Below are 16,391 nucleotides of genomic sequence, written 5' to 3'. Positions count from 1 at the left end.
GGGGGGGGGGGGGGGTAAAGGCAGGTGAGCATGACGATGCAGCACGCAGCGTCCCAAAAACACGCTGCAGAAAACCGAGATCCTGTGTCGGAGTGTAGGCTTTTGCAAAGCGACCTTCACTCTCCTTGTCACAAACTCCATTAACGTGACGCAGACGGCTCAGTGAGCACCAGTGAGGAAGACATCTTGTGAAGAGCCTTGAATAAATTTTTTTTTTTTTTTTAAAAGAGCACGACAACACCCCAAATGTAAAAATGCAATGAAGATCCAAAGAGGGCGCAGCCAGCTTGGAATGCATCAAGGCTGGTTGCACAGCGACAGTTCAGTTTCTGGGCTAACAATCCCCCCATTAGGAATCTGACAGAGTGACAACGAGTACGTTTGTGTTTCCCTGAGAAAATCTGACAGGCGACTGTTGTTACAAGATCTCCATTACGACTACATCAGCCATCACAGCCCATACGGCGGGGAGACTGTCGATGAACGCGCACTTATAGTGCACAGATTTGACGGCTCTCCTTTTAATGCACAAACTGTCTCTACACTTCTACTGTATAATAATCATCTTTTACAAACACTGTGTACACCAAGCATTTCATTTCGGTAGAGGGTGCCACTTGTGAGGGGTACCAAACACTTTTGGCACCCTCCTTGCAGTTGACAGTGATAAAAGGGTGGAGCCACACTCATAGGACAAGTGACTGACATCAACTCTTTCTATGCAAACAATAGTCATTAGTACAAAAATGAAATCATTTTACTATTTCAAAAACATTTAGAACATTTGGAAACAGAGAACGACACAATTTGATAGGCTATGAGTAATTAATGACTGATTTTCTGGAGTTGTCTCTCTTACGGTAGAAATGCCAAAATATGATCCTTTTTGCCTTTTTAGGTGTAACTTTAGGGTGTTTCACCAGTTCACCGAAATTTGGTGCACACCTTTAGGGGACTGGCAAGCAAATCACTGTAAAATTTGAGCAACATTATTTATTGGCCTAATTTGTCTAATGATTATAACAGGGGTGTGAAAAAGTGTTTGCCCCCTTCCTGTTTTTTTGCATGTTTGTCACACTTAAATGTTTCAGATCATCAAACAATTTAAATATTAGTTAATGACAACACAACTGAACACAAGATTGAGTTTTTAAATGAAAGTTTTTATTATTAAGGGAGAAAAAAACAATCCAAACCTACACGGCCCTGTGTGAAAAAGTTATTGCCCTCCCCTGTTAAAACATACCTTAACTGAGATTAATTGAGATCTATCAGTGCGGAAATTGTTATAAAGCCGTTTCTAAAGCTTTGAGACTCCAGCGAACCACAGTGAGAGCCATTATCCACAAAAACTGTTCCATGGCAAAAACATGGAACAGTGGTGAACCTTCCCAGGAGTGGCCGGCCAACCAAAATTACCCCAAGAGCGCAGGTCACAAAAGACCCCACAACATCCAAAGAACTGCAGGCCTCACTTGCCTCAGTTAAGGTCAGTGTTCATGACTCCACCATAAGAAAGACACTGGGCAAAAACAGCCTGCATGGCAGAGTTCCAAGACGAAAACCACTGCTGAACAAAAAACAACATTAAGGCTTGTTTCAATTTTGCCAGAAAACATCTTGATAATCCCCAAGACCTTTGGGAAAATACTCTGTGGTGTGATGAGACAAAAGTTGAACTTTTTGGAAGGTCTGTGTCCCATTACATCTGGCATAAAAGTAACACCGCATTTCAGAAAAAACATCATACCAACAGTAAAACATGGTGGTGGTAGTGTGATGGACTGGGGCTGTTTTGCTGCATCAGGACATAGAAGACTTGCTGTGATAAATGGAACCATGAATTCTGCTGTCTACCAAAAAATCCTGAAGGAGAATGTCCGGCCATCTGTTGGTGACCTCAAGCTGAAACCAACTTGGGTTCTGCAGCAGGACAATGATCCAAAACACACCAGCAGGTCCACCTCTGAATGGCTGAAGAAAAACAAAATGAAGACTTTGGAGTGGCCTAGTGAAAGTGCTGACCTGAATCCTATTGAGATGCTGCGGCATGACCTTAAAAAGCCCTTAAAATATGATAAGATAATAAGATAATAAATAAGACCTTAAAATAAAACACAAAAGTCCACAAAACATACCCAATCACAAAATGTACAATTAAAGTACAGTAAAAACAGTACACAAAAATAATGACACTAATAAAACAGTAAAAACAATAAAAACAACTGGTTAACCTGTGTTAAAAGCCAGTTCATAAAAGCAAGATTTCAATAAAGATTTAAAATGATCCAACGTTTCTGCGGATCTAATGTTTAGGGGCGGGCCATTCCAAAGTCTCGGAGCTGCGACAGAAAAGGCCCTATCACCCTGAGATTTAAGATTAGATCCAGGAGTGTTTAAAAGGAGCTGTGAGCTGGACCTCATTGTTCTAGCGGGAACATAAACAGACAGTAAGGCAGATAAGTATGAAGGAGCCAGACCAGTCAGCCATTTAAAAACCAAGAGAAGAATTTTGAACTGGATCCTGTAAGTACCAGGTAACCAGTGTAAGGAGGCCAGGGCTGGGGTTATATGCTCACGTCTCTTGGTGCCAGTTAACAGGCGGGCAGCTGCATTTTGAGCCAGCTGGAGACGATGTAAAGATGACTGGTCCAGACCACAATACAAGGAATTACATTAGTCCAAGCGGCAAATGAACAACATGCTTAAAGATGTCAGCGGGAAGAGAAGGTTCTACCTTAGCTAACTGTCTCAGGTGGAGGAAACAAGACTGGACCACAGCACTCACTCGTTTACAAAGTTTAAAAGAACCGTCCAAAAGCACGCCAAGGTTTTCTACATATGGTTGGCAGTATGGCGATAATGGCCCCAATATACTGTCCACACCATCTGAAAGAGCTGGAATTTCTGTTTTTTTCCTCATTAAGCTTAAGGAAGTTCAGAGTCATCCGCTGCTTAATATCATTGAGACAGTTCAACAGAGCAGAAAAGGAGTCTGTACCTGATTTTAAAGGCAGATAGATTTGCAGACCATCTGCAAAACAACGGCGCAGGGGGGGGCAATCACTTTTTCACATTTCACGTTTCATTTAAAGATTGCATTTTGTGTTCAGTTGTGTTGTCATTGACTCATATTTAAATTTGTAGGATTGGCTGAAACATTTAAGTGTGACTAACATGCAAAAAAAAAAGAAATCAGGAAGGGGGAAAACACCAATGTACATACCATCTATACAGAACTGTATAGTATGTATATACTATCATCTGCTGGGCGCTCAAGCAGTTTACCTACAAGCTAAAGGAGACACGCCAACTGGTCAAGATGTGTTTATTCAACTGGGCTCACTGTATCTGAATTAATAGAGCCTTCAAATTTAATATTAGATGTCAAAGGGCATTCTGAACGATTTGCAGGCCATCAGGGCCCCCAAGGGAGCTGACGACACTCGTATGATTCTTTAGCGTTTGCAGTCAATGAGCTGTTTTCCAGCCACTTAGCTTCAGCGGAGAAAATGCCTGACAGAATCATTAAGGAAGTCATCAACACATTAAAGGCCTTTAATGGAGCGGTCTGATTTGGCCCTTTTTTGTCCGTGCACCAGCTATTAGAAGAGAACAGCAGGACCAGTTTCAACCTGGCATCCCTTTTGTGCGCCTCATGAGAAGTGAATACATTTGCCTTTTTTTAAACTGTTAACTCTACAGGTAATTGTCCAAAGAAAGATAAAAAAAGAAATATAATACACTGCGCTGTAGTCATGCTGTGGATATTCCTAATCTTTCACTGTAATATATTTGTATCTACAAACGAGCCGGTCTCCACGGATTAAACATAAAGCTGTAAAAGCCCAGTGTGCATGGAAGAAAGCCCCGGGATTAAGTGTTGTTCTTGTGCTATAATTATGCTTCTGACCATATTAATCTGTGCGTCCACTTAGCATAACTAATGACTTTGTCCTGCAGCTGCCAGTCGTATCTTAAAGCTGTTCAGCGGAGTCAACAGAGCAGTCAAAGTAGCCGACACCCACAAAAAAACACTAAATGTGAACCAAATGAGGAATTTGAGCCAATAAACATGAAAGATAGGGAGTAAATAACAGTGAACCAATGATTGATTACAACAAAAAAATAAGCCATATAGCAAAAGTAAGCATCCATGTGGTTTATAAGCCACATAGACCATAATATCTAGGTTTTACTAAAGTAATGGGTCAAAAACAATCCTTTTTATGCTTATCCTTCAGTCTTTTTACTTCCATCTGTGTGCATTTTATTTGCCTGTATGCAACTTCAACCTGGATTTTTCATGATGGTAGGTATTAGGGATGTGCATTTGACCCTCTGTGGATGCTCTAAACTCCTGTTTCCAGGCATTCAGCAGAATGATAATGCATCAAGAAAATGGATACACAGTTGTCCCTCATTTATCGCGGTTAATTGGTTCCAGACCCGACTGCGATAAGTGAAGTAGGATTCAATATTAATAAATGGAACACTTTCGCAGTTAGAGCATAGAAAACCTGTTTATGACCTTCTAAATATGTCTTTTTTTACTATTAGAGCCCTGTAGACATGAAATAACACCCCTATAGTCACCTTTACACTCGCATTGCCCAATATAGCAGACATAATGATAGAAATAAGCCATCTTAGACATAAATAAGATAACACAGACTCACATGTTTACACTGACAACATACATTCTGGTGGCTGTTGTCTCATGAATGGTACGTGACTGACACCTAGTATACTACACTACTACCGCTGTTTGTGGTTAAGGAGAGCCTCACGATGCTATTCGATCTCTTTATTAACAAGCAGAGAACACATGCAGTGAACATTCACACAGGAGCTGCTGTCGGCCACTCTCTACCTGCTGCTAGCACTCAACTCTAGTTAGCTGACGTCACACGCGTCACTTCCAAGGCCCCACAACAAGTCACAGATACTGTATTACACTTCATATCACTTCTTTTGAATGCCTTATATTTGTATTTTCATTCATGTAGCCATGTTTATGCTTGAAAATGCTTAATTCAAGCCATGAATATGTACAATTTGGTTAAATATGCTTTTTTTTTTTACTAATACATGTAGTAGACCATGTTCAAACACGAAACAGCAATTATGTGTTAATTAATTAATTTTTGAAAAAAAACACGATAGAGTTAGCGTGTGATGTTCGAACCGTGATGTAGCGAGTGATGACTGTCGGTCGTCTTACCATAGCTGACGCCATGTTGTTCTTCTTTAGACCGACAAGTTGAGACGGAATCAAGAGCGCCTCTGCTGGTTGCAGCCAAGTACTGCAACCCGCTTTGCCTCAGTTCCGTCAAAACGATCAACCGGTTAGTTTGCCCCGTTTTAGCATGTATTATGTAGGACGTTACCATTGCATTTTTAGTTCGAATACACACATTGATGACATCATCAAATTCTTAAAATAAGATCTGCAGTCATAAACTTTAATGTCAAACCAAGATTGCACTTTTGCGAGCAAAAAAAAAAAAAAGATTTATATGATTAATTTTTTTTCCATTTTATTGAAAAAATGTTTTTAAATAGGATTCAAATATTACCTCCACTTTAGCTATCAAGAGTCTTCTTGATCGGTGGTTCTCTAACTTTTTACACCAAGCACCACCTCAAAAATACTTGGTAAGTACCACTGTTTTTACTACCTTCGCTTACATCACGGTTTACGTTCAAATGTGAGGCTTGTACTTGCAGCTCATTCGCACATTCTGGATCATGGCCAGACCCTCAAAGAAGATTTGTCGGTGATTTAAGCCTTGACACGCTTGTTTCAGCTGTGATGGGCCCTCTCACATGTAATCTAATAAAAATACAAACAGCAAAAAGGGCATCCTTCTTTTGTAATAAAAACGTTAGAAGTCTTGGAGAAGGGAAAAAAAAAGCCTATAATAGAAAAAGAAAAGACCTTGTTTTCTTGCCTTGGCTTCCTTGGATTCAGCGAGGAAAAAAAATGAAGAGGTTGCGTTGTCATGGCAACACTGAGTAAAAATAACACAAGCTTATTTTCCACATGCTGGAAATAAAATGGAACAGGATCAGTTTGGACAAACACGATCAAAATGGTCTCTAATTCACACACACACACGAAAGGTTGTATCTCCCATGCAGACGTGCAGCCCGGTCATCTAACGGCTACGTCCCATCACTAATGTCAGCGTAATGATGGTTCTAAAGGGAGCGCTCCCGCCCCACTAATTCCTCCATCCTGGAAGCCACCACAGCTGGTTTGTTTAAATCTTTTAATTCGCAGGCAGCTAATTAACATTCAGAGAGGAGTATTATATTGCAGGCGGCAAGTGCAGGTATTTTACATGTAATTAACATGCAGGATGAGGGGAGAAAACAGCCTCATTTCAGCCGGGGAGTGAGTATTGCTGGGGTCATGTGGAGACAACACGCTTGTTTGAATCAGCCGACACTCGCTGTGCGCACAGCATTTCTCCATGCGCATTTGGGTCCTGCACGTGTGGTTCCAGCAGAAAACAAAGCGCAATGTGCAAATGTGATTTCAGCTGCTTAGTGAGGAGTGATGGAGCAGGACAGACACACAGGGGACGGTGGGGTGGTGGGGTGGGGGGAACACGGAGAGGGGTGTTTCAGCCATGATATCATAGTTTCCCAGCATGGATGTGTGGTCACACCTTGGACTCTGAGGACTCTTCCCTCTCCGAATAGCACATTTGTAATGTCAGGCAAGGCTGCTGACCGACCAGCACGTTCTTACTGGACCACAACACGGCTGACCTTTGAGCCTCGACGGGCCACCGTTGTGCAAGACAGCACAAAAAAATACTACAACTGCAATGGCACTCAGTACAATGCAGACCTCCAACAAGGTTGGACCAAAAAAATGAAAAATACAATTGCATATTAATGTCTGTCCGTCTGGTAGCGCGGAACTTACTTGTTCTTGGAGGATGACATCACGGAAGTACAAGGAGGTGCCATTTTATTGTGGGGTGAATGGTTTCATTGCAACTCAAATACTTGACAAAAACAGAAAAAATTATTTAACAAAGCAGAGTTTGTTTTGGTGACTATACCATTTTGAATTCCACAACAGGGGGGGACGGAGAAAAGCAAATTCATTCAACAAAAATACTTAGTTCTTCTATCCTCATTTTAGTTAGCATGCTACTTCCTGGTTCATGGCATTACTTAAGTTGATGGGACTGTACCATTATTTATCAAGGTGGTGGGAGGGGAGCTAAAGTGTCAAAATTTCAAATAAATTAATTTAAGTAATATAAGTTTATTTTTTTATTATCATATTAGTTAACATATTTTTATCTACACATGAAAATGTTTGTTAGCTAGCTGGATACTTCCTGGTTCATGAAGGATGATGTAAGATAATGGGGCCAAACCATTTCCATTTTTCATTCTACAGAGAAAAAAAAAATACATTTTTAAAACGAATGAGTTTGTTTTTCTTTCTACATGTTAATTAAGAGGCTACTTCCTGGTTCCCAGAGAATTAAAAATTGCATGCCCATATTTGTGTTGGTTTGTCTGTCTGTTGCTAGCTAGCAGGCTGCTTCCTGGTTCATGGAGGATGATATCATGACAGGACAGGAAGGTGCCATTTTGAGTCTATGGTGGGGGGAATGGTTTAATTGTATCTGAAATACTTGACAAAAACAGAAAATAAATTCATCTAACAAAAGTGGAGTTGACCATAACATTTTGGATTCTAGGACGGGAGAAACAAATCCATGCAATAAAAAATCATTTGTTCTTCTATCCTCATGTTAGTTAGCATTCTACTTCCTGATTTAATGGAGAATTACTTTTTAAGCTGATAGGACTGTACCATTAGATATCTAAGGTGGTTGATGGCTCAAGTGGCAACATTTAGTTCAGTTTATTAACTAAGTATATTTTTAATAATGTTTTTATCCTGTTAACAAATGTTAATCTTTAAAAAACACAAAAATTCCTCTTACACATGAGAACGTTTGTCCTATTTGTGTTAGATTGTATGTTTGTTAGCTACGTAGCTACTTCCTGGTTCATGAAGGATGACGTAAGATAATGGGGCCATACCATTTTTGATTCAAAAAGAAAATATACATTTTTAAAACAAATGACTTTGTTTTCTATCCACATGTTAGTTCGCAGCCTACTTCCTGATTCATGGAGAATTCAAAGTAGAATTAAAGCATTAAAACTAAAAGTATCGTGCCACTGTGCTGGTTTGTCTGTCTCTTGCTAACTATCAGGCTACTATCTATCAGGCTAGATCATGAAGGATGACGTAGGATAATGGGGCTGTACCAATTTAGATGGTAAAGAAAAAATACATTTTCACTGATGGAGAATCAAATATTGTAGCACGTCTCATATGTGTTGGTTTTTGTGCCGGTTTGTTAGTTAGCTGTTCTAAAGGATGACTTGAATGGAAGCAGCCATTTTTGATTCTGGGACAGAGGGAAAGGCTTTTATATCAACTCCAAAGCAAAAAAAAGGCGGACTACATCCAGTTTGCACCACAGTGACTTCCATCACCCTGGACCAAAATGCTGACTTCATTCTGCACCAGAGGCATTTGGATCTTTAATTAGAGGAGCAGGCAGCTGTTCACAACCCAGATCTGCTCACTGCCATGACGGCGAGCTGATCTCAAGTCAGCTTCTTTTGCATGCAAGTCCTCCATTTTGCTTGATCCAGTTATTCTGAGGTGATGATGCACATTAGTGCAGCTATGGAAGGATTATCAGGCAACACATTGTGAATGTGAGCTATGCCTGTGTAGCAGTTGATGTTATGTTATATCCGGTATTGGCATAATACAAGAGCTGCCTTGACAAAAGACACACTGTAAATGACAGTTATGGCGCCCCCTAAAGGTTGTACTCACAATGCTTTGGAAGACATGCTAGCATTCTTGTACTGTAATACGGATAACCTTAACGTTTAATAATCACTGCCAAAGTCTTGCCCATGCCCCTACAAAGATGTTTTGCTTGATGGCGACCACATTTTTCAACCAATTTTACTCAAATTTTACACACGTGCTTGTTCGTCCCATAAACACCCTAAAGCAGAGGTGTCCAAACTTTTTCCACTGAGGGCCGCTTTTTCCCGTTGTTTTTTTAAATATTCCAAATATTACCACTCTCTACTTACAGTACATAATCTTTGTACATTTTCTTCTTGTAGTATTATGATTTTATTCCCATAATATTACAAACTTCCTCATAATTTTCCCCCCCAAAAAACTTTAATATTTCAACTCTATTGACATTATTTTTCCTCATGAGCTTGTTCTCATAAAATTGCAACTTTTTTCTCATTAGAATATCACTTTTTTTAATATTTGGACTGCATTCTCATAAAATTACAGCTGTTTTTTTTCTCTTCCTGCTGTTTTTCTTTAAATTTTCCCACTATTTCAACTTTCTTCTTGCACATTTTCCTCTCATGATATTTTGACTTCATTCTTGTAATATTTAAAAAGAAAGTCCCAACCAAAACTTTGTTTTGTTTGTTATGACTTAACAAAAAACAACTTTTTTTCTTTAATATGTCAACGTTATGCTCCTAAAATGATGTTTTCCCTCATAATTTTACTTTATTGTCATAAAATTATGACTTTTTCTCTTCTTTACTCTTAATATTTTGACTTACTATGTCTTTTTAAATTTTTGCTGTTTTTTTTGTAGTTTTCTTGTTAAATTATATTTTGGTAATGTGCTGTGGCCGGTGGTCTAATGATTGTAAAACCCCCGTATTACACGAACGCTAGCATGTCTTTCAAAGCATTTTAAGCACAACCCATAGGGGGCGCCATAAATGTCAGCTATTTTTCTCATGACTGTGCAAAGTTAAAAATAGGGGGCACTGTACACAGAATGGATAATAAGAGCGGAGGCCCCACATGAGATGAAGGGTTCACAAGCTGGCCAACACATTAAAGCGCGCAGCGAGAGGAATAACCTTCACCTCTCCTCCACCCTCTTCATCCTCCCTGTGTTGTTTTCCCTCACAGCACTTGAATCTTTAAAAAAAAAAAAAAAAAAAGCAGCAGCAGCAGCAGCCTGGCCTGATGAGGAAGATGAAAGCAGCCCCGCACAGAGCCGCAGGTCACCAACTCCAATCCTGCTTGATCACGCTTGCACCGGTGATATTATTGATTTTGGGAGAGATCAATCCCATCAGCTGCTGTGGCACAAAAGGGAGATGGATGTGAAGAAATGACGAGGAGGGGGAGGGGGAGGAGGAGGACATTGTGACCTGTTACGTAAGTTGCATGCGAGTCCACCAAGTTTGAGTGGAAATCCAAAAAATATGGATGAAGGTGATGGCGGTGATGCCGGTGATGATGAATTCGGGGGCCATTCACCGTTTGAGCACAGTTTTGTGTTTGTGGCTCCACACGCGGACGTGCGAAGCAGTGTTTTGTTCCACATGAATGCTTGCAAACTTCTTAAACAAAAGGAGCCTATGGAGCAAGGCAGAGGTGAATTACATGGCCGCTGCGCCCAGGGTGACAGCCAGAGATCCAGTCAAAGCGGATGCAGAATGGGAGGCGGAAAAAAAAAAAAAAACAGTGAGAGGGGTTTCTATTTCAAATCTCCAGCGGACCCCCCGAGGCACTTCCGGCGTGGCTGCCGCATCCTCCACCACCAAAGTAAAGCACCCTCATCTCGGACCATTCAGCTGCCCTGCTCATGCAAAGGCGGCTGACGTAAACGGCTGTGTCCATGCAGCTGAATAAACAGCCTTCAGTGTCACTCACGGCAGCACAAATCAAAACCCAGCAAACACACTTTTTTTTTTTTTTTTCTTGATGGCTTCAAAATGGCTCCATGAATAATTGAAAACACAACCGCTTCCAAAAAACCTTTTCGCAAGGAGCAAACGTACTATTTTCATGCCGTTATATAACCATTCTCCTCTGTTGGGCCAAGGGAGAGACTCCTTCTGCAAACACAAGCTGGGATATATTTAGAGAGGAAGGGGCTTTTATAACAGCCACTCGAGAGAAGACGCATGGAGGCCATGTTCACAAAACATGTCCCATCATTAGCTGATCATCACGTTGAAAGCCTTATGTGTTAGAAATGAAAAATCCAGACACACAAAACATTGTGGCGGCACGTTCACAATCCTCCTTGTGAATGGTGTGAATGTGAGTAGGAATGCTTGTTTGTCTTTGATTGACGGGCGACCTAAAAGTCAGCTGGGATAGGCTCCTCCCTAAGGAGGACAAGCAGACAGACAAAACATCCTCAGTAGCCCTAATAGATAATGGAAGCTGAATTTTGTGTCATCCATTTTCTATACTGCTTGTCCTCATTCGGGTTGGGTTGCATGCTATGGACAACTTAGTGTCCAATTATCCTAATATACATGTTTTGGAGCCAAAGTACCCGGAGAAAACCCCACAATCTCCACACAGAGATTTTCAGACATGGAAACCACAATTCTACTGTGCTCACAAGGGTTCAGTGACCGTCAAAGGATCGATTTATGCGCTCAAGCCAAACACATATTCCAAAAGAAGGAACGGCCCCAACTGGGGTTGTTGAAAAATACAGAGTGGAAACTTGGTTAGCTTGGTTAGGTCTAACACTAGCCAAAACGGACGTTAACCGAATCAATTTTATCCATAAGAAATAATGTAAATACAATTAATCCGTTGCAGAAATGTTAACACAAAACACGTTCATAGTTTTACAATTAGAGTTTTACGCACAGAAAACAACTCAAAATGTGTTTAAATGCCGAATGAAAGGGATAAATGAACGTTTACTTTTACCTTCACTGAAGACGTGATTCTGTGACTGCTCCCAAAGACACGATGTGGCAGCGAGATCACCGACGTCACCACATCTTCCTGTTTCGCCGTGTGTCATCTCTTGAATTCAATAGTCTTTCTCACCTCAATAACCCACAATGGAGCCAAAGAAAGCTGCAAGTGCCGACATTTTGAAAATAACTCATGGGAAAACAGGAAAGTGGTGGAGGTTGCTCTCACTGTCACATTGTGTCTTTGGGAACAGTCACGTCTTCAATGAAGGTAAAGTAACTTTAAATGCTCATTTATGTATTCCTTTCATTTGTCATTTAGATGCATATAGAATAGTTTTATGCATTTATAAGTATAATTGTAAAACTACCAAAACGTGTTTGGTGTTAACATTTTTGAGAGTCAATCGCTGATGACATCATAGATGGGCGAGGCAACGTAGCTGACTTCCTGTTCCGGCTACCATTGTGTTAGCTAGCTAATAGGTTGCTAACAAGGCAGGGCATTTTATGATAAAAAATACAGTGGAACCACAGTTAGCGTCCACACCGGTTAGCGTGTTTTTTAACATAAAAAATGTACGCCACAATTTTGCCTCAGTTTGCGCACATTCTCCGCTCAGCGTATGACGTGCTTCTTGTCGTGATATTAATAGACTGCTTAAATCCATCTGCACTCTTAACATATCTTTTAAATCACAAAACATCCTTCCTTGTTAGCAAGCATCCTATCAGCTAGCGAACCGGAATTTATGTTGCCTGTCTATGATGTCATGAGCGATTGACGCTCAAAAAGATTAACACAAAACACGTTTTTGCAGTTTTATAATTATAGTTTCATTTTTCCGTTTTTTCATTTGAGTTATTTCTTTATTCAATAGTGTTTCTCACCTTCTTTATCAAAATGCTGGCACTTGCAACTTTCTTTGGCTCCATTTTGGGTTACAGTATTGAGGTGAGAAACACTCATGTCAAAACAGGAAGGTGGTGTGGGTCGATCTCGCTGCCACATTGTGTCTTTGGGGACATCAAGAATCACGTCTTCAATGAAGGTAAAAGTAACCTTAAATGTTCATTTATTCCTTTCATTCATCATTTACATGTTTTTATATGCATTTTGAATTGTTGTCGGCATGTCAAACTATAATTGTGAAACTATGAAAACGTGTATTGTGCTTGGCTTTCTGGAACTGATTCATTGAAAAACATTATTTCTTATGGGAAAAATTGTTTTGGTTAGGGTCCGTTTCGGTTAGAGTCAGACCTTCTGGAACGCATTAATGACGCTAACCAAGGTTCCCCACAGTTGACCTCACACAGTGTATATTAAAAACAGGACAAGACGCGTGCCATATCGTACGCTAACCGGAGAAGTGTGTGAGAACTTGTGGCGTCCATTTTTGACGATTCGCAACCGGAAAACACGCTAACTGGGGCGGACGTTAACCGGGGCGGACACTAACCGATGTTCTGTTGTACAGCGGAAATGACTTGCGGCACAAGGATTTCAACATTCAACGTGTTCAGCATTCAACGCGTGTTGTCAAAATCGAGGTAGGGTTTATGGAAAAATTGTTTTTCTGTTTGTCTTTTGTGGTACTGCGGTTCACTTCTTTTCACACGTGTGCAAAAATGTTTAAAAAAACGCATATCCGCACACTTGCCAACTCTCATATATTTTGCCCTTTTTTCCCGGCGCCCTCCCGTTTTAAGAGGTTCCTGTAAATTACCCGTATTTTAACTTTCCTTTTTAAAAATCCTCTCCAATTTCCCGAAAATGTTCCGTTTCCCTTATTTTCAAATGCAAATGTTGTCAGGTATGTAGGGCTGCAACTTACGACTATTTTAACAACCGAATAAAATTATTTTTTGGATTAATCGATCAATCGGATTAAAAAAAAACACACACATTTTTAATTTCACAGCAAAGAGGGCGAGGAAGAGGAATTTCTCCGACACCGAAATTGACGTGGAGAAGTATAAACAATCAACTGACGAACATCACAAACACTCCACTGCAAATCAACGAGTCACTGGCACAAACCGCTACATGTGCATCACCAATAAATAAATAAGAAATAACAAATAAATCAACTTTCGGCTGCAGGCTTTGCCTTTGGCATCGGGTCGTCTGCTCTGGATGGGGGGGGGCCCTGTTTGATGGTCAAGCTGTGAAGCACGTCGCAAGATGATGTGGTCTGCGCTGGCCAGGCACAGCCGTAGCTATTTCTACTGTAGTTTCACTGTTCTACCACTAGGGTTTGTGTGTACGCATGGCTTCGCCAGATATCCGAAAGAGGCAAAAATGTCTATTGTTCTTTTCCAAAGTCAAAGCTGATGTGTGCGACTATCTTGTTTTGCCTGAAACACAAAGACGATAGGTCTGGATGCCCAAGGAAACTCAAAAATAGTCACATTTGAGAGACTGAAATCAGGATATTCCTGGTGCATTTTTAAATGAAGCGATGAATCGATTCTCAACATGGTTGTCGATTAATTGGCTAATCGATTAATCACCGAGTCATCGATTAATCGTTGCAGCTCTACAGGTATGCATCGGCGTCGTGCATCACATTAGAGTGTCTTATTGTTGTGATTTATACGCAGCAGTGTACTTTCCCCCCACTTTACAATGAATCGAGTCCTTCTTCTGCAAACTGGAGTAAATCCAGTCATCTTGGTGTCACCATAAAGTTACATCATGACCACCTGCTATTGTTTTAAATATAAATGCGGATGGAACATTGAAAAAAATGTAGCAATTTTTGCATTTTAGTCTATGTTTCAAACCGTAAACCTGGCTCACACCCCCTGAAAATGGATGTCCTACTTCCGCGTCCCCACCCCAGAGCGATAAGGAGCTTAACAGGTGTTTGCTTCGCATATTCTTATTTCAGAAAAATACTCAGCTCATCTTGGGCATGGCGTTTAAACCCCTGGGGTTTACGAGGCGAGCACGGTCACAGTTTGACACCGGAACGGATCATCTCCACTTCCGTGATTTCCTATGCGTTGAATGACACAGGAGGTCAACCTGCATCCTAAATCGCTAAATAAGTTTAAAAATGAAAACATTGAAGCTACAGCACGTCAAAAGATAGACAGATGCTCATTATTTCTTCACCTTTCACTGTCGTTCATCTTATTTTTCAAGTGAAACACTTCCACACAAGTGCATTTTGTCAGCAATACACAAAAATATGTCCGCCTGATTTGTTTTTCTGTGTTGCGCAACTAAAGAAATCATAATTCTGTGGAAAAACACAAACTCAGTCAAATAGGGGTGTCCATACTTTGCACAGCGAGGACCGCATACAGACAGATTTAAGGATGAGGGGGCATCTTTGTTCCATTTTATACATTAAAGACGCTAAAACCCATCCAATGTAGTTCAATATACGCCAAGATATCTGGAAAAACACACCTACATTAGCGCTACGTTATAGGCAACTGTGCAAATTTGTGTAGTATCTAATAACATCTCTCGTTAATCATTCATTGTATTTGATTATTTTTACAATATTAAAAAAATGAACCGCGGGGCCGAAAATGGCCCGTGTGCCGCACCTGGGACACCACTGCTATAGGACTAATAATAAAGACAGGGTACATCTACAATACACGCAGAAGAGAGGAAGTGCTGCGTGTTGCCAAAATTACACTACTAGAGCACTCTTATATACACACACACACACACACACACACACACGCATGCAGGCACACATGCACGCTCACAGCTCTGAGCGCGCATAGCCGTGCCAGTGCGCCCGAGTGCGCCACTGAGTGTGTGTTTTGAATTCAAATGCAGACAGAGCAGAGCTGCAAATGCGGGACTGAGAAACGCACATCGCGCTGCTTGCGCCTTCATTATGACGAGACATGTATTTCTATAATACAGAATGCACAGATAGAGATGCATGCACCTACCATATTGACTTCAGACACCATGTCTATGCTGGCTATGTCTATATTCATGCCCACGGCCACTGGTGCACCTGCAAAGAGACAGGCGGCCATTAAGAGGAGAACAATACTTCATATCATATTATATCAATATAACATCTTCGTGACGCATCTTTTTTCTTCCCAAACACCCACATGACTTATTCATCACTGCCGTCTTGTCAGTGAGGTCGATTGTAGTCTAATCGCAACAAAAAAAAGGCACGTCAATTCAAGCAGATTTTGCGAGGCATTTTTTTGGGTGTCTTATACCTCCAAAATCGGGCCTCAATCGAATGTCGTATCCCTTCATCAGCCTGTCCACCGTCTCTTTGACCAGAGGCATGTTGCTGGGATCTTTCAGGTCCTTCACGCTAAAAAAAAAAAGGAGGAAGAAATAAAAGATGGTGTCATTTTAAAAATGAAGGTTATCATTACAGCACGACGCTGAAACACGAGAACACTTTACCTTTGAGTCCAGACAAAAGTCACCAGTAGGGAAAAAGTCAAAATCCCAAAGTGGTTTTTCCTGATCCTCCCCATCTCAACAGTTTTTGAGGCTGTTTCGGGATGCGAGTGAGGAGCGCGCACATCCAACTTGCCGGAGACGGTGCAGAGGAGCCAATGAGCTGCGCATGCGCACTGCCTGCCCGAGATCA

General features: G+C 40.9%; 1 protein-coding gene across 2 annotated transcripts in view; it reads right to left on the bottom strand.

The window, feature by feature from the left end:
• Positions 1–16,345, bottom strand: part of gabrb2a (gamma-aminobutyric acid type A receptor subunit beta2a) — a 50,416-nt gene extending 34,071 nt beyond the window's left edge. For both annotated transcript variants that reach the window (XM_054792621.1, XM_054792620.1), the window contains exons 1-3: positions 16,202–16,345; positions 16,006–16,106; positions 15,718–15,785 (exon numbers count right to left, since the gene is read on the bottom strand). In XM_054792621.1, the coding sequence (XP_054648596.1) occupies positions 15,718–15,785; positions 16,006–16,106; positions 16,202–16,275 (243 nt within the window). In that variant the 5' untranslated portion in view covers positions 16,276–16,345. The remainder of the gene's footprint in view (positions 1–15,717; positions 15,786–16,005; positions 16,107–16,201) is intronic.
• Positions 16,346–16,391: the final 46 nt, after the last annotated feature.

Source organism: Dunckerocampus dactyliophorus, chromosome 11 (assembly GCF_027744805.1).
Source record: "Dunckerocampus dactyliophorus isolate RoL2022-P2 chromosome 11, RoL_Ddac_1.1, whole genome shotgun sequence".
In the NCBI taxonomy this organism is placed as follows: domain Eukaryota; kingdom Metazoa; phylum Chordata; class Actinopteri; order Syngnathiformes; family Syngnathidae; genus Dunckerocampus; species Dunckerocampus dactyliophorus.
This window is presented reverse-complemented; position numbering and strand designations above follow the sequence as displayed.